General features: G+C 47.1%; 1 protein-coding gene across 1 annotated transcript in view; it reads right to left on the reverse strand.

Annotated features, from left to right (window-relative positions):
- Positions 1-1055: 1055 nt before the first annotated feature.
- The window catches only part of LOC118291414 (cadherin-12-like), an 82590-nt gene continuing 57166 nt past the window's right edge, over positions 1056-26479 (reverse strand). Inside the window, exons 7-12 of the mRNA XM_035619669.2 lie at positions 17665-17918; positions 13532-13668; positions 10031-10152; positions 5973-6093; positions 4097-4348; positions 1056-1793 (exon numbers count right to left, since the gene is read on the reverse strand). Coding sequence (XP_035475562.1) covers positions 1282-1793; positions 4097-4348; positions 5973-6093; positions 10031-10152; positions 13532-13668; positions 17665-17918 — 1398 coding nt within the window. The 3' untranslated portion in view covers positions 1056-1281. The remainder of the gene's footprint in view (positions 1794-4096; positions 4349-5972; positions 6094-10030; positions 10153-13531; positions 13669-17664; positions 17919-26479) is intronic.

Below are 26479 nucleotides of genomic sequence, written 5' to 3' on the forward strand. Positions count from 1 at the left end.
CGAAGCCTCGAGGTTCCCCTGTTGAACGTGACGGGGAGAGACAGAAAGGGGGGAATCACTCTGGGATCCGTTTGGTCTCGGACTCGCGAGTTGTGTGTCGCCGGCTGCTCTGGCTCTCGTCCAGACCTTCCATTACGCCGGCGGCAGACCGCTGCGAGAAAACGGTTTCAGCCACTCTGCTCAACGACGGAGGGAAATTGGGGATTTTTTTTTTTTGGTACCTAACTGAAAAAAACTGTGCGACTCGGCGGAATCATGTTTAGCAGGAATCGGGAGGAAACACTCTCTGAAAGCCGTTATTTGTTGACACGTCCGGGGAAAGGCAGTTCCTCTCTTTCAGGTGTGTGGGGAACAGGGACGGTAAGTATAAAAGATGTTGTTAGTAGTCCACGAAGGCCGGAGACCAAGTCCTCTGCAGGGTTCGGCCCCTGAATTGGGACAAAGCCGCAACGTAAAACTAAACATTTGAACGCAGAAAGAGATTTTTGTCCAAGTGTGGTTTATTTGAGAAAACGGTGTTTTTATTACACGACTGAACTGCAGTATTTTTAGCCCTAATGAATCTTTTTTTTTTTTTTTTTTTTACAACTCTAGTACAAGTCTATTCACAGGACCCACCTAACGGAAACGTACACTTTCATGTGGGCCTTGATTAAATTACAAAAAATTACTCGAGTGTCTCCAAAAAACTAAAAAATACAGATCGATGACTTGAGAGAGATAAATAGATAAATAAATAGAACAATAAATAACATTCAAAAACATCTTTGGCCAAACTCGGGCCACGTCGTTGGTCTTGGGTGCAGATGTCTGGGCCGGACTGACATCAGCTTCACCTACCGGGTGGGTTCTGAAGGAGCAACACTGGATATGTGGCATGAGATAGCAAAGAGAAAGAACAATTATATTGAGGCACTTATAAGGATGTCGTAGGAAATGACAACATTTCCACGTGTAAGCGTGTTTTCCCCCGGGGAGGAAACTACGTGTGAGACGAGAAACAACGTTCAATAGAAAGATAATTGAATGGTTGCTTTTGCTCGTCGGATCCAGACGTTTCCCTCGTTTTTCTTTTATTCTTTTTCTTTCTTTTTTTTTTTTTACAATTTTGGGACTGAACTTTGTTGAAGTACATAAACAAACATAAGAACAGTGAGCTGGAAAAAACATGAGAACGAACAACACGGGAGGAAAACAATGAGCCGAAACGTCGCGTGAAGTCGGCCGAAAGAACATCGTTACATATTTGCCTCTTTTTTTTTTGGAGTCTGTGGGTCGACATCAGTGGGTGTTCTCTGTGGTGGTTGAGTTCGACTGAGTGTCCGACTGCTCCCCAAATATCCCCGCCAACGTCTTAAAGCGGGGCCCCCAGTCGTTGAGGTAATCGTAGTCCTCCTCGAGGTCGACGGCGAGCGACTCGATGGAGCTGAGCGACTCGGCCACCGAGCCGTCGCCCTCGTAGGCGTACGTGGCCAGCGAGTCGTAGGGGGGCGCCGACTTGTCCGTGTCGTGCTCCGTCAGACGCTGGTTGATGAAGTCGCGGAGGTCGGCGCTGTCCTGCGACACGGCCGGCCGGGGATCCCTCTTCAGCTCGGGCTTCACGTCCCGGCGGTACAGGTTCTCTTTGACGACCTTGGGATTGCGAAGCGTGCCCATGTCGAAGGCGTGCGTGTCCTCCTCGCCGCCGCCTTCGTCGTCGTAGTGGATGACGTTGTCGCGGATGTCCTCCTTGGACGACATGAGGGTTTCCTTTTTCTTCTGACGCCTCAGGCCCACGTAGAGGACCACGATAACTGAGGGGAACAAATCAAAAGAATTCAATGTTAATGTATGTTCCCTCAACCTCATGTTCCCTCAGCTCTATGTTCCCTCAGCTCTATGTTCCCTCAACCCTATGTTCCCTTAGCTCTATGTTCCCTCAGCTCTATGTTCCCTCAACCCTATGTTCCCTTAGCTCTATGTTCCCTCAGCTCTATGTTCCCTCGTCCCTATTTTCCCTTATCTCTATGGTCCCTCAGCTCTAGGTTGTCATTCCTCATCTGTGAAATGTCTCCAAAAAGGACTGGATGGATTGCCATGAGATTTCGACACAGATGTTCACGTCTCCCTCGGGATGATCCGTCAACACTTGGGTCATCCCCCCAACATTCAATCAGCGGGTCAACATAAATCACTTACTCCGCCGAATGACTTTCAGAAAACGAATCACATTCCCATCAGCCTCGATGCTATTTAGCAAACATTAGCTTGTTGGTCACACGCTAAACTCACATAAGCATGTTCAGCATGCTGGCATGAGCAATTAGCGCAGAGCAACACTGTGTACACACACAGTCCTGTTTCTGTGTGTGACCTATGGTTTAACATTATTTCCGTGATGTGGTGTGGAATGCAATCTTGTTGAAACAACACAGTGTGCAACCTGCATATTTGCATTTGTCATTACTTTTGCAGCACAGTGCAAATAATGTGCCGTGCCAGCGTTCCACGCACGAGAACTGTAAACACCGCTGGGGGTAAATTCTCACCGCCGAGAACGAAGCCAAAGCAACACTTTACTGTTTTAGCACGCGCCCCTTCAGGGGGTTGTGTGAGGAGGCTCTGCATATTTTGGGCACAGTAAAGTGCCACCGTGTGATTCCTTACACACAACGTTCCCAATAAATTCTCTCTCTGCTCTCCTTCTTTCTCCCGTCAGTGCGATCTGTCTCCCTCCGTCCCTCCCCCTTCTCCCCTGTCTCCTCTGTGAAAGATGCAGTAAAATATGTGGGTTTCCCCCCCCCCCCTCTGGGTTTTTTTTTTAATATACAGTTACATCTCGGAGGAAGAGCAATGGCAAGGACATAAAAAAATGGAGTCATTCAGATGAGTCCAATAAATACATTCAGACTGAAAAGGAACTCTCAAGTAGGTCTCTTCACTTTCATCCTCCGTGTACATCCCTTCTCTTTCACGCCTTCCCTTCGTTCTGATTTTTATCTCGCTGTGTTTAGACAGTGTGTCGGCTCCCCCCAGTGGCACCTACGTAGACTTCGGCTGTGGGTCACGCCGGCTGAAGCGCAGCATGTGAGCGTGGAAGGAGAAAGCCGTGCAGATGAAAGTCTGCGCGCCGGTCCGTTTAATTTACCTCATCATTTCTCGGCGCGGGAGAACTGCGACAAACTGGGTCATCCTGACAAATCCTGCGCAGGAACTAAGTGGCTCTATGCAAATGTTCTGATTCATTTCTTTCCTCGCGCCGGCCTCACCCCTGGGTGCGAGTCGAGCTTTGAAAAATGTTTTTTCTACTCAGATGACGTGAAAACACCCACGCGGCTCGTGTGCTTCTTATGTTCCCCTCACATGTAAAAAACAATGAAACCCCAAGCTGATGTTCTACATGAATATGAATGAAAAGAGGATCAATGCTGGAGCACGGTCGCAATTGCCTGGATGATTCTTTTCTTGGAGTCCTATATTAGAAAAGTAATTACGGCTCAATTCAAAGGTCAGGGCCACCCCTTGACTTCCACTGTAAAACGTGAACTTCTTTAACAGCCGACCATCCCGCACTCATAATTTAGAAAATGGCGCCATAAACCTACATTTACTTCTTCTCTCGCTATGCAGATGAGCTTGGACATTAATGGTGGGGAATTAAAGAGGAGTTTTACAAGTATGACCTTGTGGGGAAATGCACATTAAAAGAAGCCTGGGAAGCTGCCACAGGGCCAGAAGAATTGGATTTAGTTTATGGAGCCGAGCGACCCTCCCTCCAATCTCCAACGTATTCGCTGAATGACCAGAATCATACGGGCTCGGTAATTAACTGCACACACTCCCACATAGATGAAGGCCAAACTGTGGTGGTGAGGAGCTCAGCTAATCAACCTAAAAAAAAAACTGATTCAATATCCTCCTGTTATGCTAAGACCCAAATAATCACAACTACTATTTCTGGGAATTAAAAGATGTATTTACCCTTTTAAAAAGCCAAACATTTACCTTTCAAACCCAGGTGGAGCTGCCAACGTGTAGGTGTTACCTTACACTTTGAGATCAAGGCAACACATATGAAACGCAGAGTGTTTACAGGCCGGGAGGCGACGGCTCTCACCTAACAAGATGATGATACACAGGAGGATGGCAATCAGGGCGCCGGTGCTGAGGCCCACGGGGAGGAAGATGGCCTCCGCGCTGCAGGTTAACAGGGAGCCGTCTGATTCGCAGCCGCACACGCGGATGGTCAGGGTGCCTGTGCTGCTCTTGGGCGGGTAGCCATTATCTTCAATCACCACGGGAAGCAGAAAGATCTCCTGTACACGCCGTCTAAAGCCACTCCGCCTTGTTACGATTCCAGCCGTGTTATCTAGGAGGAGACGGGGAGACAAGGGGAAATGTTTCTCTCTTACATGCGGCCTTGGATGAAAAGAGTCTTGCATATTTGTATGGAAAGGCCTGAAGAGTGCTCATTCCTCGGTCTGTACAGGTTAGAGGGTGATCTGACCAAAGCAACAGGAAATACACCGCCCTCCGCAACACCTCACACCAAACCCCCCGAAAGTCCTCTGAGCTACGTTACAAGTCTCCAGGTCCAATACATGAGCCAGATAAAACTTTTAAAATGTCCGATAGCTCTTTGTGTTTGATTCGAGAGGCGCCTCTCGGAATGTGATGAGGAACTGCAACGAATCAAAGACTCGGCTTATCAAAAGCTCTCGCCCAGTTTTTGCGCCGCTCGTTTCAAAAAGACGACAGAGCCAAAACCATACGAGGCAGATTATTCTCTCACGTTTTTCCACCTAACCTGCACTCTGAGAACTACTTGGATGCGTTCTTATTCTGCTATCTGTTTGTCCAGGAAGCGTCAACCCCGGAGAAACAGCAGATTAGCAATGATAGCTAATAGATTCAAACACACACACACACACACACACACACACACACAGGGAAGGACTGGGGAAGGGAGCCTAAGGTGTAAGGATGGCGAGCGGAATAGAGGTCGACAATGCGTACGAGAGCGAGGGAAGATGTCAGGTTGGACCAGCCTGGTTCTGCCGGCTACAGCGCGACTGTCTGACCCCTGTCAGGCCCGGTTTGTTCCTCTGACGAAGCCCGGCACATTTACTTGGCAGGAGGTCAGGCGTTTTAGCACACCTTGCATGTTGTGCTCAACTGCGATTTTGCTTGTGCTTCCCCCCCTTCCCTCCCCCGGCTCTCTCTCCGGCTGAACCTGTCCGCCGTGCCAGTGGTGTTTGCGCTTCCTGTCCCTGCCCATCAAGATCTCCAATCCCAATCTGGAGAGTGTACTCGCAGTGCCCCCGGCCGTCGGGAAACTGCAAGACAAGTGTGTCCAAAAGGTAAAAACTGGATCCGAGGTTCGGACCGGGGCTCGTCGAGGATGGTGAACGCATTCGTCTCCCCGGCCGCATTCCTGCCATGTCCCACTTTTCATTACCCATCTTTCTGGTGCCACTTCAAAGGGCCTTATATGCCCGTGACATACCGACCACAACGTCTGACCGCATGTGTTCGAGTTATTTTTAGAACAGGGAGTGAAACATGCCACTCTCCACGCTCAGAGCGGCAACATTTTCTACTAGTTTTTCATTTTTATTACAGCTTTTAACAAGAAAAAAATGCATTTGTGAACCACGCATGATGTAATTTTCACTTATCACATGAAACCGTACGATGGGGAATAATTTCATGATCAATTTAAGCTTTAGATTTTCTCCCTAGCCCAATTATTCGTGAGCAACATCTCGGGAACTTGTGTATTTTGGACCATGTTTTTGTTCTTCTTGACCTTGAACTTTGCCCAATCAGCTCCAAAAGTGACCTGGAGATACACTCCCAAGTAATATCTCCACCAAGGTTGGGTGCGAGCTGTGAGCTATCGAGCTGCCGCAAGGCAATATGTTCAGGCTCTACACTTCTCTGAGTCCCCACGACACGTGACTCAGCTGTTGTCGGAGTGTGAGGACGCTTACTTCCAAAATCCCGGATGGTGAAGTTCTTGTTGTTTTTCAAATCCTCCTTTGGCGATTTGAAGGAGAACTGTTGTCCAGAGGTCGGTAGGTCCTGGTCTTTTGCACCGAAGGTTTGAATCACCTGTTGACAATGAACAACAAAATGACTGTTAATAAATGATTATTTAAAAGAAAGATGTTTTTCATTGAACTTTTTTATTTATTACATTTGAACTCAGGGCACAATGGGGCACATTGGGTAACCATTTGCTCTACTTCCTGATGTTCACGGAAGGTTTTTTTTGAAGTAGTTGTTTCAATGTCAGTTATTTTTCTTTAATGGGAAAAAAAGACCATTGCTACAAGTCAATTTGTTCTGCTAGAAAATGTGAAATTATTCAACATAGACCACAAGTCATGTCCGACCTGTCAGTGCAGGAACCAGGCCGTGGTACTTGGCAGTTTTTTGGATACAGTCATTGGGCACTTGATTGAAAACTTCTTGAAGTTCCTAGATGACTTCAACCCACAGTGTGATGGAGTGCGTTCATCCAAAACTGCTGCCGCTCGTTCAAAAACAGTTGTTTTTCTGTTGTTCTCATTTTTACAGTACGTCTGTTATAGGCCACAGAAAGACTCACAGTCAGAGAAGGAAAAAGACCAAAATGTGATCATTCCGACAACAAACTCGATCATCTATGTGTGAAAATGTGTTAGTGAGACAACAGCCAGCCAACCGAAGGACTAAACTCTCTGTACTTCCACCCGGCTTAGACACGGACTGCCGACTCAGCCACCTCTGTACCAGACCGCCGACGGCTTTCTGCTTTCGTCTTTCCCCTAAGGGTCTTATAGCTTTTTTTCTGGAGCTGGCTGTCCTGTTCTACCAGCCTGCTCCTCGACGCGCGCTGGGCTTTGACCTCAGGGAGAGCCCCGATGCCCCCAACATGCAAGGTGGGGGGCAACTAATCAGCCCTCCTGCCCCGTTACATTAACCCGACAATGTTGCTCTCCGTCTCTCTCACCTCTCTGTGTTTGGATAAAGTCCCCCCAAGGGGAGTGAACCCGACTCCAGGTGTGATGAGTGTTCGTTGTGCTCCCCGCAGCAGCTGTACACTTCACACTATTGATTTCCCGCAACCAAATTAGCTCTGTGATGAATGAGTCACGACTGCTGCGACTAACAATTACACTTTCGTGTAATCTGTCCAACTCTTTTTTAATGTAGTAAATCACTTATGTTAGAATGAACGGCTCATCAATGCCAATCAAACGTCACCACAACCTCAAAATACTGTCTCTCCAATGGGAAAGAGTTGTCAAGTTGCGTCCCATAAAACTGCAGCGTCCCAGCTGCAAGTCAGCCTGTGATTTCAACCCATTACATTATTAACTACAAGCAACAGAATACCAGGAAATCATATATTTTCTGAAAAATAGTCCCAAAACCCAAATATATTCAGTTTACCACAAGTTTATACCAAAAAAAACCTTTGGCATCTTACTTAACGAATGACAAATACTTAAAGAACCCCCTCCAGTCACGTTTTGAAGTGTATAAGAATAATCTGCTATGCCTAATATTTAGTTTAACATTGTTTACCCCAAAAAACAGTCAACGTCAAATATGTTAGGGGAGAGAAACAGAAGAAAAACTCTTTTTTGAGTGGAGTGGCACTTTAATTAAAATGGTCTATGATGAATATAATCATCTGTCATGTACAAATGCTGCTTTTCTTGCTCTCTAACATGCTTCCCATCACAAGAAGAGCCTTGCCTGCTGCTGGTATCTGCTTATTATCGGCCGCTATTGGAAATGTAAAATGGCTTTAAGTGTCTGCTGCTTTTTGCACTCAGCTGCATTGTAGGTCGAGCCAGATAAGAGCGTCACGCTAAATGCCCTTTAATGTAAAATGTAATTATTCCTGCATAACAAAACTGATTCTTGCCGGTTAGCATTCCAAGCGTGGCATTTGGAAAAAAGAGGCGAAGGACCGGCATTAAAGAACGAGCGACGCGTCACCGCTGTAGCACCCGTCGCCTTCAGTCCATTCCTGGAAGTCCACAGTGATAAATGCCTGTTGTTTGTTTTTCTTTGTGCCGGATTCTTTTTTCTCATTTCACACATGACCAGTTGAGCGGTCAGGCCGCTTAGCACAGTAGATAATGAAATAAGGAAATATTCTACTTTAACGCCACAGCACTGACCCTTTCCCATTTGCAAATCTCCCTTTAAAGTCTTATGTCTCTCTTCCTCCTGTCCTTACAAGACAACTGTCACTTGGTCTGGGATACAGATTCTTTCCCACGGGATGCCGTGCCACAGCACGATCCACTCCAAAACAAGCGGTTTGTATGGGGTTTCTTTTGCAGAAAAACACTTAAAGGGAGCAATGTGATGGAGAGGAGCTGCAATTCTTCAACATCCACCGGCTGTGCACAGCCCCTGGTGGACTCACGCTGCGGAAACACCGGAGGAAAGTGGGAATTCAGCACCGGAGGGCAACAGAGGTGAGAGGAGCAGGAGAGGAGGAGGTAAAAAAAAGCAGGAGATTAGACTAAGAAGATAGAGGAGAGACGGGGACGACTTTAAAAATACGAGGCCCATACTTGTGCGATGATCACAGCTGATCTGAACGTGACGCTGCACTTGTTTCTGTCTCTGTTGACTTTGACTTGTCTTTGTGTCGACGTATTGTACTTTTCTACTCTTGTTAAAAACCCGGACAAAAGGAACAGGGAGGAGTGGATTAAATGATATGGACCTAAACTGTAATATTTCATCTTTCTGATGAATTGAATAGATTAAAGGTGAAATGTGACCTTTTTCAGAGTAAGACAAGGATGTGAATATAAAGATCTGTTGATCCTCGAGGCTCCGGAAAAACTGTAAGATCTATATACTATATAGAAAATACTTTGCTTTGAATAACAGCCTATGCCTGTGGTGGTTTATCGAGTTCAATTATCTTCTTGAAATGTGTCCAAATTGCATATCTGCTCATCCTCCCCCACTGAAAAAAAAAAAAATATCCAGGTTCTGTCAATGTGGCTAATTTCAAAAGTGTATCTAATGGACACAGAATGTCTCCTACTTGAGTTGAAATGTCTCTGTGAATGTGCACCGGGAGCTTCCTGTGTTCCTGTAAAGGGACACGACAAGTAGGTGACGTCAGTGGACAGACAACTTCAGAAACATTTAAATGAAATGTTATCTGGGGCCCTTTTTGTATTGTGATTTGATTTGTTTCGCAGCATCAAATTGGCGTCTCTCTCTCCTCTTTCCTAAGTGTCTCGAATCAACCCCGAAGGCTGAGAAGAGGAAGACAGCGATGCCTTGAGATGCAGGCTGCCGCGTTGATTACAACAGGCCTGAGGAGGAGCGGCGAAAAAACATCCTCGGCCTGATGAGGATTCTATGGTGCAATTTGAAATACTGCCAAAGGAGCTGTTCCCTCGCGACGCTAAGTGCATATAGATGCTAGTTAATGGGCTAATTTACCGGCACGGGTGGTTTACGAAAAAAGCACGTGGGGGCGAATTTCTCCGCCCGCATCTCGACTATATCACCGGAAATGTGCACCAGGTTGCTGATATGCAAAAGCGCGGCGGCGCTTCACGCTCGCTCCTCCTGCTGAATCACACTGTTCGACTCGATCAGTTCCGGATTTGAAATTCACACCGGGGCTGAAGAGTTCTCCGCAGGAGACCCTTGAAGAAAACTAGTGACCTTGTGTTGAAACAATGGAGACCATTAACCCTATAGGTGTACAGTGATATGGTGCCTCAGAGAAATGAGCAGGAATCACTGAATCTTTATCTCCATCACATCAGCTGTTTATTCCTGCCCGGGTGTAAACAGTGGCTCTTTGCCGGCGCTCATGTAAATCAACACCTCTCAGATTCAATTCAGCACCTCTCCATCGTGTCTTCCGACAATCCACGTTGAAGCCATAACATCTCTGTGGGCAGGACGAACAGCATCTATGGTTGTCAACAACGCCTTTTATCGCTGGAAAAAAAATGGTTGTGTTTCGCGCCACGAGCGCATGACGCGTGCACTTTTTATGCAAACGTACCTGTCCTATTTTAGAATTCTCACAAACAAAGGTCTCGTAGGGATTGGAGAGCTCCGGCGGGAACTCGTTGATGTCCAACACGTGGACGGTGACGGCCACCCGGCTGGTCAGAACTGGACTATCTGTAAGAAGAAAGAAAACACAAAACAGTTTCAGTAAATCACATGTTTGCGACCGGGACTGTGTTACGAGAATGCTGAAGAAAGGACAACACAGGGAGTTCACAGCACTGCACTGACATCATGTGGATGAGTTTGGTACTAACACCTTCCAAAGCACAAGGAAGCAGGATGGTTAAAGAGGCCCGCGCGCCTCGTGCCCTTGAGCAGATGCTACACCGCCGCTGACAGTCGCTCTGCTCAAGTACCAGGAAGGAAGAAAAAACCCCATCTAGAAACCCCCTGACGTGTGTCTGCAACATGTTGATGTGTAAATTGCACCTGCTGCTTTTTTTTATGACGCTCGTGATTGATGATGAAAAGCAGAACGAAACAAAAACAAACAGTAAAAAAGGCATCCCACGCGTTGCCTGGCAAATAAAGCACGCCTCACATTATGGGATATGGCTCTACGGAGAGATCGTTTCTTTACGGCGGGGGGGGGGGGGGGGGGGGGGGGGGGGGGGGGGGGGGGGGGGCGGTTGTGCTTCTGGTATGGGCTTTAGCCATAAGATGTGAAGCAGCCCATATTAATTATGGTGGGAGAGGGACTAACTGGAATCCGGGGTTGTTTGTTACGGTGCAGGGGCACAGCGGGGGAAAGGTTCTTTTCATGTGGAAAGCCCAAGTACAGGTCAACTTTATGGATTTGATGTGGGAACGGGCTTTTTCTCTTCAGCGGGGGGGGGGCTTTACAAGCACTTGTTTGTGTGAGTGCTTGTGCGTGGGTGTGAAGGTTTGTGTGTAGGCGGTTCGGTTGAGAAGAATGCGGGGCGGGGCCGCGGGATCTGTGTGGTCGTCGTCTCAAGGGGATTGGAGACGCAGCCACGGCTCAGTTAGTAACCTGTCTTTGACCTTGATGGCACAGGCAATGTTCCCACAGAGGTAAAAAAAAGAAAAATAGAAATGACACCGAGCATGGGGTTCACTTTGCTTTGCACAGACTGAACTACTATCACTGATGCTTTGGCAGCAAAAAAAAAAAATAATACAAATGTACAGATCTGTTCTGTCAGAGAGGTCCTGAATTCTTTGGCCTTTAAGACAAAAAGCTGCAGCAACAAGAAAACTTGCAGAAAAAAAAAATGCTCCAAGAGTCTCCGACCTCTGCACACAAACATTCATCATTTCCTCCTCGTCTCATCTTAAAAACACAATGCACTACAGCTGACGGACTCCCAGTGTCTCACCAGTGATGAATCATAAAGCCCACTAGATGGAGCAATGGTACCGTGGTTATATTCAGATCTAATGAGCATCAGCGTTTCAGCCCAATGACACGTGCTCTGTTTATTTCGCTACATCAGAATCCTGTGTAATTCTGACCCATAAAGTTACCTGACCTTAAACAATATATATACATATATATATATATATATATATATATATGGGTTTTTTTTTAACTAAGCTCATTTTATTAAGAAAAACCTTAAATTCAACTACAAATCTATAAAGTTTGCTGGAAAACAGAAACATCCCTGTGGATGACAATCGGTTCAAAAAGGCAACCGTGGCTGGAACGAGTGAGACGAAGAAAGAAGACAGAGCGACGACAACGTGCACGTTCAGTGCGAAATTAAAAATCCAGCTGCCGTAAATAGACGGAGAGTTCAGCCTCCTCGTTGCCTCCTTGCCAAGGTTGTCGTTGCATTAACTAGATCTTCCTCTTCTCTTTGACTCGTAAAATCGCCGGTGGGCTTAAACGCCCAAAAAGCGCAGCGTTAATGGAGCTCTCCTTTAGCTCGCCTGCTGCTGCTGCTGCTGCTGCTGCTGCTGCTGCGCCGCCGTGTCCCGGGAGAGCAGCAGACACTGCTCGGGTTTTTTGCTGCATGACTGCGGTGTCTCGCGCCGGCCGGACAGCTCTCCGAGGGCTTTGTGAGGGGAAGAGCCTCCAGAACTCAAGGTGTCGTGCCGATCATCGCGGGGTGGAGAGGGGGAGATCGGATGAATGTTAGAAACACAACAGTGTGTCAGGGGACACAGAGGAGAAATGCAGAGACAGGGTCAACTGCAAAGGTTAATTCGTTGTTTATTGGAAATAGGTGCGGTGCCAACCGGGGGGGAAAGAGTCGTGACCCGCTTCCTCCTACACACAATGCATCATTCAGAGCGGGCCTTGGAGGCCTCCTTTGTTTTTTTAGCATCTGTCGACGCCCTTCATGGTTCAAAACCCAAAGAACAAGGCAGCGGCGGTAATAGAATGTATCACAGAGGAGCCGTCGGAACAACAATCCAATACTCGGAACGCAGAGTTCTGCCAAATCTCACTCGCAAGGTCAGAAGCAAGATTTGAACCCACAAGTCGGGAACGTGAACCCCGGAGTGTCGGCGTTATGTCGATGCCTACTGCACCGGCGCGCACACTATTTTTGAAAACACTCAGGGGCCGGACTTTGCGGAGAGGTGATAAGGAATCAGTGAAGTGTAGGTGTGCGAGGTGCAACATGTGGCAAAACGCCGCTTGATCCCTGCGTCGGGAGTGATCGTCTGGAACACGCGACGCTCTTAACAAACCGCCTCCATCTCCCTGCGCACCGCATCCCTCCCTCATCCTCCAAATCCCTGACACTCGTACACACGGGCCACACAAAGAAAAACACACGCACACACACACACACACACACACACACACGTAGGAAACAACATTAGCATGTCACTGCCATGACCTTGAAGGGAAGTGAGTAATTCCTGTTGCCAAGGCGACGTCGCTGGATTTATTTTAACAGCACCATATTTCACAGTGGATCCTAATGAACATACAGCGTGGGTAATTTTGATTGAGCACCAGCCTGCCTCCGGGATAATGACTTTGACGGTTCTTAGCAGATTTGATGACTTGATGACGACGGATTTGCTTATATATCCGGGAAATTTGCTCCATAAAAAACAAACATAATTAGCCTGACGACGAGTCTCAAAGCCACGGCTCCACATCAGCTGGCTCCTCTCGATGCTCGGGGTTCCACGACACCTTTTTTTTTTAGTTTTTTTTTTTTTAACTGCAGTGTAAGTAAAAGTTGACTCTGCCAAGGAACAGCTCCCTTCTCAATGCCAATGTCGTCAAACGTGTTGAAGAAGAAAAAAAAAAGGCAGTTAAAAATGAAAACAGAGCTAAGGCGGGTCCGCTAGAGGAGAAAAAGGTCCTGAAGATACATTCCTCTGGGGGAGTCATCATGGTTTATAGTCACCTATAAACCTTTCCAGAAGAAATGGGATTGAGTATTGACTTGAGTGAAAAAAAAAAGTGCGTTAAATCCGTCACACAGATTATGGCGGTGGGAGGGACGGGGACAGTGACACCTGCGTGGGTCACAGCTATCCATCCCCCCGTTGACATACTCACTGAGTTTGGTCGCCACGACGGACACATTGTGCTGGGCGATGTTCTCCCGGTCGAGGAGTTCGTTGGTGGAAATCGTTCCCTCCACCGGGTCGATGTCGAAGTAGCTGTCCATGTCGCTCTTCCAGTCGATGGAATACCTGCCAAAATATATATATTTGCTCAATGACATTCAGTTCCAACATAAACCGGAGAATTAAACCACGGTGATCCCCCCCCCCCGACCCCACCTCGTCCCCTGGGCTCATGAATTAGATGTAATATAATGTTGGCATAGCCTTCATTACTCATTCTGAACGGTCATTTCCAGAAAAATGTGCTGAGGAGCGCATATACATTCCAATCTAGTAATGGGGCACATGTACTTTGGACCATGCTGAGCAAACGTTTTTTTTCTTCTTCTTGGGATCGTGAATGAATTTTTTTTCGGCACTTTTGAAAACCATATCAATCTCTCTCCGTCGCGGGCCGACGGCGAACCACGAAAGGCTCGGGGGCCGATCTGAGAGCAGAGGGTGAGGCGTCCTTCTCCGTGGAACGCATCTCTGCATGCACAATGAAATACAAAAAGTGATCAAAAAACCAAACCGCGTGCCGCTGACAGCGCCATTCATCACCGCGTGCTATTGGAACTTAAAAGGCAGATTTTTTCCATCAATAGTTTTGTCGTCATCGTCGCGGCGGACGGCAGCGTTCCCGGAGGAGATAACATCTTGTCTTTTCTTCCCAGAGGGCCAGAAGGGTTGGGGGGGGGGGGGTTTAGTGCCCAGTGTTTCTCATGGGCTGGGGCCTTTCAAATGAAGAACAGCCTCACCATCTTTTACACTATAGAGATTCCAACTGGACCCGGTCATCAAGAGAAAGAGGCCGAGCGCACAGGTCGACTTGGGGTACGAGAACGATGGTGAAAGAACCAAACGCTTCAGCAGAAATGTCTTTTTCTTCCTCTTCACAGAAGCGTTTGTTCCATCGGCTTTTCCGTTTCAATGCTGATATGTCCACGTCCGCTCTTTCACTCCCGCGTTGCGTGCAGCCTCCGAGCGAACACGGTCGCGTCAAAAGAGTTTTAGCCTGAGTCCCTTTGATAAATAGCGGAAGCCAAACTCCCATCAGGAGTTCAAAAGATCAACGGCTTCCAATTTTTTTTTCTTTCCTCGGGGCAAAACTCTGGTCCATGCCTCATAACCGGAATATTAAAAGGCTGAATCACAAACAGTTTGAACGAAATGTTTTTAAAATTAACCACAAGAAGAAAACAAACCAGCTCACTCACAAACACAAGTTTTTTTAAATATATATATATATGTGATTTGGATAATAATTCAACCTCTTAGATATGGAGCCCATCAACAGCTGTGAGAAAGACATCACAGAGCTACTTGGGCTCCAGTCAGCACTAAGGGCTGTAGATATGAAAATTAATTACAGCGTTATCTCCCGCTTTGGACTGCAAGTGATGTAAATTCAGTGCAGTCACGCACAATACATGAGGTAGTCTGAGAGAAGAAAAAAAGAAAGAATAAGTACCGCGTGAGTTTATTTGCAGTTGTGATTGATCGTTAAGCAGTTTTAAGCTTCTTGCTGCGGCAGCGGCAGAGCCTTTGAAAACCCGGGGCCACTGTGATTTGTGACATTTTGGACAGAGGGCCAAAGAGAGCAGTGTTTAAAACTCATTCAAACTCTAGGGGGAGGGACGGCTCTTTAGAAACGTCCAACAATGCAGTATTCATGATGCCCCTTTGTTTCCCCCGGAGATAACTCAGCACTGTATGGCGCTAAATAGCAGAATCAGTAAGCGTCTAAGAGTCTAAAAGCGTGATTCCCTATGCATGATGGGTCATCGGGTCTATTGTTCTGAAGTGAAGAATGCGCCGCTGCTCTCCGAAAGGCACACGGATGAACAATGTCAGCTGTGATATTGATGAATATTTAAAGTGCTGCAGACAAAGTGTGGGGGGGGGGGGGGGGGGGGATCCACTGAGCTAGGGGCTTTAAGCTTGTTTGTTGTACAAATATCTGAAATTTCCCCCCGTTCTTTTGTTGTCTCCGCGATAAAATATTCATAATAAAACAACTCTGCGCAACAGGTATCCTTCCTTCGCCCCTTTCGCGTTATGCTCGGCTGACGCATCTTTGAGGAAACCATTACTACCAAGCAATCTTGCCCGAGCAACAGCGGCTAATAGATTTTAAAAAACAAAAAAGGGTTCTCATTCATTTTTTAATACACTCCTTTTGTCTTTTGCAAAGGACGGTCTATTGTTACCTAGCACTCAGGTTTAATGCTGGGATAGAGTGTGTGTGTGTGTGTGTGTGTGTGTGTGTGTGTGTGTGTGTGTGTGTGTGTGAGGTGCATAGTAAGAAACAGAGATTGAGAGTGAAGAGGAACGACTCGCCCTGAGTTTAAATCAGTTGCGGAGTCGGTGATGTTTGATCGTCTCACCTCACAAGCACCAACTAAAGATCCACAATAAAGTGACGTGTATAATATGTACTGTATGTGTATTTATGAATTTGAAATATTTGAAAAACGATAAAATAGAAATCAAAACCTAAGGAACGAATGTATTAATTAGAAGGGTAGAGAAAGGTGCAGGTGGATGCGCAGTGGACGAGCTCTCGTCAGGCCCCACCACAAAATATGGTTACTTCTGGTCACAAAAAACCAAGATAGTGCCTGCCAAAACACTAAACTCTGCCGTTTCCAATGGTGACGTCATGGCGAGCCGCCACTTGGAGGTGAACTGATGGTTCTTAGTGAAACTAAAAGCAAGTAAAGTTTTCAAATCAAACGTCCAGCTGCAAATACGGCATCTGAAAGCATTAAAAATGCAGCTTTAATATAGTTTGTATCGGTCACTGTCAAAGTAAACTCAAGATAATATGCACTCACATGCAGATTTTTTTGAGAGTGCGTATATCAGGTGCAGATATGCAAACACGGGGCCACGTTAATAATATTCTCCGTCGCACCGCGTCACCAACAGCTCCGGACCTGCCAAGACGTGACGCCAGCAGGATTTGTTACATGACAATGTCAAATGTTCTACATAGACTGATTAGTCCTCGAGCCGATGAGTGAAACTGGCAATACTCTCGAGATTAAAAGTCACGGTGACATTGATGAATGGAGACTGGAGACGTTGATGAATGGATTAGAGTTCCTAAAACTTTCAATCACTGGTTTCATTATCACAGCACTGCGCCCCTTAAGCTCCTTTGTCCCCTCGGGAGTAACGAGGGAGACTCGGTTCGATAGTAAATCCTCTGGAGATGAAGATCCAGGCCTTCTTCATTAGAAATAAACTTTTTATTAGCCACAGTGGATTACACGAAGAGTATTTTACATAACCCACTAGATTTTCCAAACTGTGGATCAAACTGACGTGGAGTTTCTTTCTGATATTCCCTGATGGCTTTGTACTGGACTGAAGTAGCAACACACCAGTAAGACGATCAAACACTGAAAACACAGTATCCAGTGAAGTGAGGTTATGTCAGATTACTTCATCTGACTACTACAAAACAAAAACCTGAATTAAATTTCATCACTGTAGATGAAAAACTTGTTTTCTTGATTTGCTGTTTTTTTTTATTGCAGAAACTGTGATGTGAATTTCCCACCGTGACCTTAAAGTTTATCATAAAACGGCAATTGTTTGTCAATTTTTGCATCATATTTTTGGTCCATTTCTCAAAATTTTAGGGGAAATACACATGAAATTATTAAATAATTGTATTGGTATTTTCATGTTTGGCTTGTCTGTGATAAAAAAATGGACTTGAAAAATTCAGTGAAACTGCAGACGAATGTTTAAAAGGATTGAATTATTTTTTTTTCCAATGAATGACATGTATTTTTCAATTAAAAGAGCTAGACTCCAATCTCATCCGCAAATTATTCTGATATTTAAGCATTTTTTTTTAAAAAGCAGGTTGTGAATTTGAACTGTTTGCTAAAAATATTTAACCACAAGCTTAGAGAAATAGTTTTCCACTAAATAGAATCTTAATGCTGCTCATCGAGAGTCAAACTTGCTCTTGCCTCTGACTGAATCCTTTTAGAGCAGGTGTCTGTGCAAAGAGTGTGTGTGCGCGTGTTAGCGTGAGTGTGTTATTTCTGACAGTAACTTTACCTGACTGGACTGCTGCTGGCGTCCAAATCCTGCGCCGTCACCGCTCCGATGATGGTGCCCGCGGGCGTGTCTTCGTACACATCCATCACATACAAAGGCTTATTGAACACCGGCGGCTCATCCACATCCAGAACGTTAATCTTCACCGTCGCCGTGTCTTTGAAGGCCCCGAAGCTCTGGAACCGCGGATCCAGATGAGCGTTGGAGGCGTCTACTTTAAAGGTGTACGCCTTCTTGGTTTCGTAGTCCAGCGGCTACGAAAAGCGAAAAACAAAGACGAGAGTAACCAGTTAGAGTCTGACTTTACACCGAGAGTTTGTTTTTCGAATCGTTACTGTGTCACGGTCGAGACCGGTGTCAGCGCTCCTGCCGTAATGCCCCTTTCCCCGTGGTGCTCATCCCCGTGCGAGCGGAGAGCTCTTGAGGAGACGCTGTAACTAGGAGTAGGAGCATCGGCGTTGACGGCAGTTTGCCCCTCGGCTCACGTTTCGTTAGTCTGGCATTTACAGGGATGAGTAACTGCTATCGCATGTCAACGTCGGCCTCCTCATATCAAGCCGGTGCTTACTTGCTTCAGCAGAACTTCACCTCTTTGCAGGCGCTCTGCAGACAACAGCTCAAGGGGGGGGGGTTCAGGCGTTCCAGCCCTTCAAGCCCCTGACATATCAGCTCAGGGTCAATTAGTCAAAAAGCAAGGGGAAGAATTGGCATCCTCGGCATGTCTGGAGCCGCCGCATAAAGATCCGACAGCGGTGACACCTGTGTTTCCTGCTTCTGCCCGTCTCCTGCCCGCTCGCGTGTGACCGAACCGCACTTGGCGCGCTCGCGGTCGGCCATGCTCCAGCGGCCCTGGAGTCACATGAGAGACATTCCTTTCGGTGTATTCTCAAATTGACTAACATGTAACCGCTGTGGCGGCAGTGCTATCTTTCTGCCCCAGGACTTGAGCTTCTCTGGCATGTTGTTCCAAAAAGAGGCACCGGGTGAAAACAGCTGGTAATAGATCTGTGAACTGTGCGGTGGGAGGTGCACTACAGGATGTAGAGGAAGAGAGAGAGAGAGAGAAAAGAAGCTCTATGTGCTGCAAGATAAATACGACCAATCATCTGTCCAAATTAAATGCACATGAATTAGCGACGTAATTAGATTCCAACCACTAGAGGTGATCAGAGGCTGTGTACAGTCGTGATTTCACGGGGATGAGCAGATGCTCCTCGAGCCCCTCGGTGTCTCCTCCTCCATCTCCATGGTTTCACAGTCTCTCTGCTGCAGCAGGTGTCCGAGACAGAGGGAGAGAAAGAGAGCTGCATGCAGGCAAGACAATCTGAAACCAATCACTGACCATCAACCACCATGATTGGTCTGATTGCAGTGCGCCAGATGCAACTGGCTCGGCACGGCTCTACGATCCTTCAACAGGAAATACACTCTGTCCCTTTCAATCTCTCTTTCCAGGAGTGACAAGGCTAGCAGGAAGAAGACCGAGCTCTGCGGAGCTACAGTCCTCAGTGCAAATACTGAATTCATTGCAGGTGCCGTTCAAATGATGATCCCCCTGCGTTTAAACCCCGGAGACTTCCTGCCACGCGACGCGGACCAAAGTGGCTGCGGATGAGCAGCAGTCATTATTTCAGTTTTTCCGAACTCCCCGCTGGTTCCCGCTCCGGCTGGAAATAACCATCAAAAAGGGAACTCGGTGCACTTTCTGCTCTGAAAGGGAACACGTTTCTAGAGATTCCAATAGATGCATCAGTCTTACGATCAACACATTGCGGCGATTTGAAGTGGGTGCGATGCAAAAACCCCAGGTGACATACAAACTAATAACGCCTGATGCCTGATAGCAGTCGATAGCAGTGCCGCATATGATATTGTGCCCAGACTGGCGCGAATAGACGAGCACATGCCCAGGTGGAGTGCGAGGAGGGAAGGCGATGCTGCGGAAGTTGGACAGCAGGAGGTGTGTACACCGGGATTCATTAGCCACGAGTCTCGACAGGGACAAGGCGACAAGGCCTTGCTTTCCACTTCAACATGCTGAATCATCACACAACTCTCGCCATTTATTACTGAGTCTGATTTCTATGTATTAAACCAGCGAGCACCACCAGGCATCCTCGGGTTCCAGTCGACGATTAATTCGATTGAAAAAATGTCCTAATTTAACATCAGCTGAGCATGAGAAACATTGTTAAATGTTAAAATTGACAAGTTTGAAAAGATATTTGAAAATTCCAAGAAGATCCTTGACCTTCAAAGGCATCGTCACTCTCAATTATTTTTGAATTAAGACGCCTATCAAATACGTATAGATATGACACCACAAGCAAGTTGCTTCAGAACAGGTGAACCCCTTTTGAGAAACTGCACTCCGAGATTAGTTGAAAAGAATTAGGGCTGAAAGCTTTTATGACTATTAGTTAGCTTTTGTTTAGAGGACATTCTTCTAGTTGAACATTTGCACATGAGGAGACTACAAAAACACATCAAAATGGCTAATTCCCTGCAAAGAAAACAGCACAAAAACAGTCAACGGGGTGATATATTTGTTGACTATGTGATAGCATGATCCAAATCATCAAAAGTGGTGATTTTCACAATGGCGGTTGTGGTTTCCTGTAGTTGGGGGGATTTTGAAGTGTTAGGGGGCCTGAAGCGAAACGGGAGATGAGAACGACACTTTTACGCCTCTACCCCAAAGTCTAGCTCTGGTGTTTCAGACTGGGGGAACTTTTACACCCTTTTTCCTCGACAGCGCATAATTTACCAGCCTTGGTGCCAGTAACAACTTCTGAGTGCAATGCTGAAACTACAATGCAAATCAGATGCCGCCACTTTGACAAAAGTGTTGTTTGAGAGAGTTTAGTTGGCCAGATGCTCCGACGACGAGGGCCGGTGCTAAATGATCATCCAGGTCTCCAGACCTCTGTCAGGTGATTCTTTGTACATTAATTCATCATTACATGGCCACCCGTTATAAGATTTATTTATCCACGTAAAACAGTATAGTATTTTTTGTGTTAAAAAGGTGATGGAGGAAGCAGAGTGATGGAGGAAGCATGATTAAAATGTCGTGAAAATCCCCGATGATTCATTTGCAAATCCAGTTTTCTGGGGGGCAAAAAGCAGTGCCGCTCCGAGACGCAGGCCGGTCCGAGTGTGTCTGGGATATGTTGTCGTTAGATAGGAATGAAATGAGGCCAGGAGGGGGGGGGGGGGGTAATGAGAAACTCTGCGTTAATGAGAAGACGTGCTAATGTGTCAACACTTGACCTGGGGAGGATCTGGAGGCCACAGGGGAATTCTCCTTGGCAGGCGGAACGGGGAATGGTCACTCATTCCGCAGAGTCTCATTTCTCGTTTCTTTTCTTCCCCCAACCTCATCCTTGAAGATGGCCTACTTATGCACACGGAGCTGTGTGAATAACTATCGGCCAAAATCCACACGCTCGCGCATATGTCATAACTTTGAACAGCGCCGCGGACACCGGTGCGACGTCCAGTCGCGCGTTTGAAGTGTCGCCTGTGATGCACCTTCTAATGGGTTAGTGCGGGCGCAACGCGGAAGTGTACCGAGTGTAGAATTTGTAAAGGAGGACAGAGCGAGTTCCTCTCATGTCAGTGCTGCTGCTCTTCAACATCACAACAGAGCACACTTGAAATTCTAGACGTGGCGCGGCGCCCTTTGATATGTAAATGTGCACCTTCATTGCACTGGCAGTGATACTGAATGAAGGAACTTATTTTTTCTTCTTCATGCCGGTTGAACCTGTTATATTTTCCAAGGGAATTTGTTCATTTAGGACGAGGGGACTAATAAAGGCATCGCAGTCTCACAGGTACAGTTTTACACACACGTTGAAAAGTCCTTGCGTCGCCACATCCACGTGTGAACAAAGAACAATGGATGCGAGATATAACAAGAGGAAATCCATGGACTGAAACATGGTGTTCACCTGACACTAAGGTCTGTCTCTTTTTTTGTTCCCCCCGGCGTGGTGGTTATTTTAGGGATGGGGCGATAAGCAGACTGATATGCATATTTAATAAGTTCTCCGTTTGTTTGTGTGTGTTCACTTGAGAAGTACAATAGCAGGGTTCAATATTCCTTTCCCAACCTTCGCCAACTGATATGGGGGAACGATCTTGGGCGACTCCAGACTTTCCCCTGGAAGAATCATTAACGCGGCACAGCAAGTCATTAGCAGGCTGATTTCGTTTGTGTTTGTAGGAATTACCTGAAGAGGCTGCTGATAAAAAAACCAAAAAAAAAACCCACAGTGTAACCGGTGATACGCAGAGCAGCCCTTAAACCCATTTAACCACAGCATTATATATTTACAATACAACTTATGAATCATCAACACCCCCTCACAAGACTCGTCCCCCGAGAGCGAGTCAAAGCTCGGCAAAAAAAGAGAACATGCCAGGAATATGGCATGTTTCCTAATAAGCCAACACATTTCTCCGACCAGAAGCATTTAGGACTCGTCTGGCTGCTTAATTCTCGCAAAGTGGCAAAACCTCTTGATCCCACACGACAGCAGCCATCAGCGGGGAAGAAAGACCAAAGATTTGCCTGTTGGGTTGCGACGGAGCTCTAATAGTGCCAACTATTAAGCTCAGCTCATTATTTCTGCAATGCAAAGCCGCCACAGTGAGGGAAGAAATTTCTCTGAGATTCTGAGATAGGCAATTAGAACTCTGATGTCTGCGTTGTGAACGAAGGGCGTCTTCATAAGGTCACCGCAGTCAATGACTGACAGTCAAGAGATTCTGCCAGGCTTAAGAGCCAGCGTCGTGCCCGTCAGCAGTCAGCTGACCACAATGAGCTTATCATCAGAAGAGAAAAGCTAAACGCTGGGCCCAGAGAGCCATTTGATGTGCCGCCACCCCCCCCCCCCCCCCCCCCCCCCCCCCCCCCCCCTCTTAATACCGGAGGGGTCCTAACACTGTGGCCGAGGAGACGCTCACTTTATTGTGCTGCCATCAGTCACATCGGTTTGTGTCCTTGGCCGCCTCCGAGCGTCTCCATCGCGCCGCTGCTCACGACGGCGGAATGCCATCGGAGGGGCCTCGCCGGCGGTGCCCCGTCCGCGCTGCAAGTGGAGTGACTGTGAGAGGCTCTCTGGACAGGACACCACGGGATGAGCCCTCGAGACACCGGTTCAATCTATCACACCCTCGCCCTCCCCTGGGCCACCAGGGGGGGGGGGGGGGGGCACTTCATCGGCGCCAAAAGCACCACCTCCGCCTCCTCTTTCTCACTCCCGTCCGCACTCATTCTCCCGCACATGAAGAAGACGCGCGCTCTCCGTCCGGTTCGCTCGCTGAGTATTCTTCGTCTGCGTCGGGGGCAACCTGGATCTCCTGCTGCTGCTGAGGTGTTGTTTCTGTCTTTAGCCCCAGCTTCGTTTGACTCCTTTCACACACACACACCCACACACACACACACCTGGGCCTTAAAATAACTCATTTCACCTCCCGCCGGAACGTTCGGCTCTATAATCAATAGATTAGTTTCAACTGCTCGTCTGTGAGCAAGACTCCGCGAGTCGGCATCATGCCGCTGGATGAGCTCTCAGATACAGGGGCTATCAGTCTTTACAATGTAATATCCTGAAATTGCCCCCGTGGTAATACAGAGATCGCATACGAGTTTCTGTGACTCTTTTCTCAAGGTGAGGACATTCTTTAGTATTCAGCCAACACATCTCACTGTTTTTCTAGCCTTCAGTCCAGTTCGCAGTTCGCTCATTACCTATGGTAATTTGGCCATGTTACTTCCTGGTGGTATCTCATCAAGACTGAAAAGGCGGCTTCCATTCTCTGAAATGATTCACTCCTTCAAACAGCCCAGTAATGACATTTCTGATAGAGAAATGAGACCGCACTCACTCTCTGGTTTTAGAGAAATGAAGTCTTTAATTGACGGCGGGGAGGATGAAAAGGCTTCTTGCCTCGACACTGCCGATGGCTCCGACTCCAGAGGGAGGGAGGGGAAATTGTCTGAGCGGAGGCAAATCCGGGCAATTAGTTGCAGATATTTTGTATGCAAATGTTTGTCAGTTTCTGTTGGTGACGAGCTCTTCGTAAATGTCATGCGGCGACATAACATTAATCACCTAATGTGCTGTTCTGGGGCGAGGAGGAAAAAATGTCACCTTATGCGAGATGGATAAATCACTGCATACTTTTTTTTTGGTTTTCTATTTTAGACTGTTGCCTCATTAAGTATCAGTTTCCAGCGGTAGAGCAGTTTGTGTATTGTCTGGAGCCTTGGACTAGAGTCTGCTAGAGATCTCGCTCCCTCCTTGTTTTGAAAGTTTCAAACATTTACTGAAGTTATTATTTTCTAAAAAGTTAAATTAAAAAGGTTAAATTTGTGGCACAAACATCTACCAACACCTTAACAACCGACGTGGACATCGCCTATATGACGAACGCTCTCAGAGCATCCTTTCATTTACACTTGATATTAATCTGTCTCCACACTGAGGTCTGTGAAGGTCCAAGAAGACAACAAAAGAAAGATGGAAGAAGATTGTCGGTGAATCTTGGTTACTGCGTTTGCTTTCTCCTCGATTGGTCTCGTCCTCATTCAGTCCACGAGAGTCTTGATCAGGGCTGAGGACCTATTCCTTAGTTTACAGGATAATGGCTGCTGCCACCTGTTGCGCACGGTCAAATATTTCCGCCAACACAGTGGTTTCATGTGGATCCATCCCCCGTCACCCCTGGAGGTCCGGCTGCTCCCGTACTTTCGTGTGATCCAATCAGGTACAGTGCACATCGCCAGGAGATGTGAGGGGTGAAAAAACGCCCCAGCCCCCGAGTCCCAGCTGCCAATCCACATTGAGTATGCAAACACCATAGCAACTGTGATCACTGTAACGCCTTGGCAACAAGTCTTAAAATAACCTCACAACACTTCACCTGCCCCCTAAAGAACCGAGCAACCGACAATTTACCTTGACTGTTTTATTACCGTAAATCAAACTGCACTGTAACTTTTGCCTATGTATAAAGACATGAACATGTGTCAGTTGGCAGTTTACAAGTCACCTGCCCTCCTCTACATTGTTTTCTGAACGCCTGTGACAACGCGGGGCAAATGGATTTGGAGCCGGAGCCAGAGGTCTGCGAGCGAACGCCCTTCATCCGGTGCACTGTGGAGCGAGAGGGGCGCGAGAGATACAGTCATGTTTTCAAATGGGTTCCCTGAATGCGAGCCAGCAAAAGATATTGAGCTATACATGCTGTCGCTGCGCACACACTGCGCTGTTCCCCTTTTGACGACTCAGAAGAGCAAATTTCAATTTACGAATAATCCGCAGCCGTTCGCTCCCCCGGGGAGGAGGGAAATAAACATGCAGGAAAAGAGGACAAGTGACTAACAGTTCCTCTCAACACGACCCAAGGTTATCGTTCCAGGCGCTGCCAAGGTGCGGGAGTGCTCCTGCTCCCCCTTGTACGCACGCCGGTGTTTGAATAAAGCCGTGTCCCTCCACGTGCCTTCTTTTTTTTCTTCATGTACAGTATGTCGCTCCGTGTGCTCACATTTGTCTGCGCGATTCCCCGGGAATTCATCGGTGGATTTACCTATTGTCTCGCATAATCTTGTGTTTTGCAGATGGGATGTACAAACCCCCTCTGTGCCTTTTTCCCTTTTCTCTCTCTCTCTCTCTCTCTCTCTCCCCTTCTTCTGGGGAAAAAAAGATGATCATCCTTTGAACCCATTACTCAGCCTGATCCTCTTATCATAACCAACCTTCCTGAGTCTTTAATTTGGGATCTGCCAAAATTCTGCTCTGTGTACAATGTGGCTTTCGTCTCTGTCCTGCGGTATTATTCGTTCTCAACGTGTGTGTGTGTGTGTGTGTGTGTGTGTGTGTGCGAGTGAGGCAAGTGCAAAGAGAAAGAAACAGACGGAGAGAGAGCAAGAGGGGTAGAGAGGAGAGGATTGTCTGCACACATTTGCACACCTGTCTCGGGGGATATTCAACCAATCTGAAATAAGACAAGTGTGTGGGCGGGTCAGTATTCTGGGAACACAGTGAACATCTCATCTCCACAGCTACCTACTCCCCGCAACCTTTTCCAACGCTCAGCTCGTTCTTTCCCTCCTCTCGTTCTCTCACTCTGTCCATGTCCTGCCAAAATCCCAATCTCACATGTGTAGGATCACATGTTGTTTAGTGAATCACACCGCAGGGGGGGGGGGGCTGGTTTGGACAGTTAAAGTGGCTCACGGTGTCCCCCATCAACAGTGGCTTTGTGCAGCCGAGTCCCACTGTGGGGAATATATCACTCGGCCTCATTGTTATAGTTATGGCAGCGTATCAAACGCTGGACGTAAAACAATTAGAGGAAAAGACGCGTCCTGGCCGTCCGTCGAAGGGTATACACGACACGAACAAATAGCCGCAGTCATTTATGTCATAATTGCTCTCTGTCTCAGTCTGTTATTCCATTACTGCCAAACTGCGAAGGTCACCGTACGGTGATATATAGCCGTTCACATAATATAAGCACCAATCATAAACACATGCACACATGCATGATTTACACACACACACGCAGGAGGTGTTTTTGTGAAGCACGTGCACAGCGAGAGCCGAGGGAGCTCTTACGCTGAGCTGGGAATCAATTACTCACTCAGATGCAGATTTTTCGGGGGGGATCAAAGGATCTCACACACCTTTGTGTGCTGGTGTGCTGGGGCATGTACTAAAAATGCTCCCGCTAACGAATGCCTTAGTCAGGTAGATCAGAAAAACAAATGCAGATTTGCATTCACGCCCCCCCCGACCCG

This window comes from Scophthalmus maximus, chromosome 21, assembly GCF_022379125.1.
Source record: "Scophthalmus maximus strain ysfricsl-2021 chromosome 21, ASM2237912v1, whole genome shotgun sequence".
Classification (NCBI taxonomy): Eukaryota; Metazoa; Chordata; class Actinopteri; order Pleuronectiformes; family Scophthalmidae; genus Scophthalmus; species Scophthalmus maximus.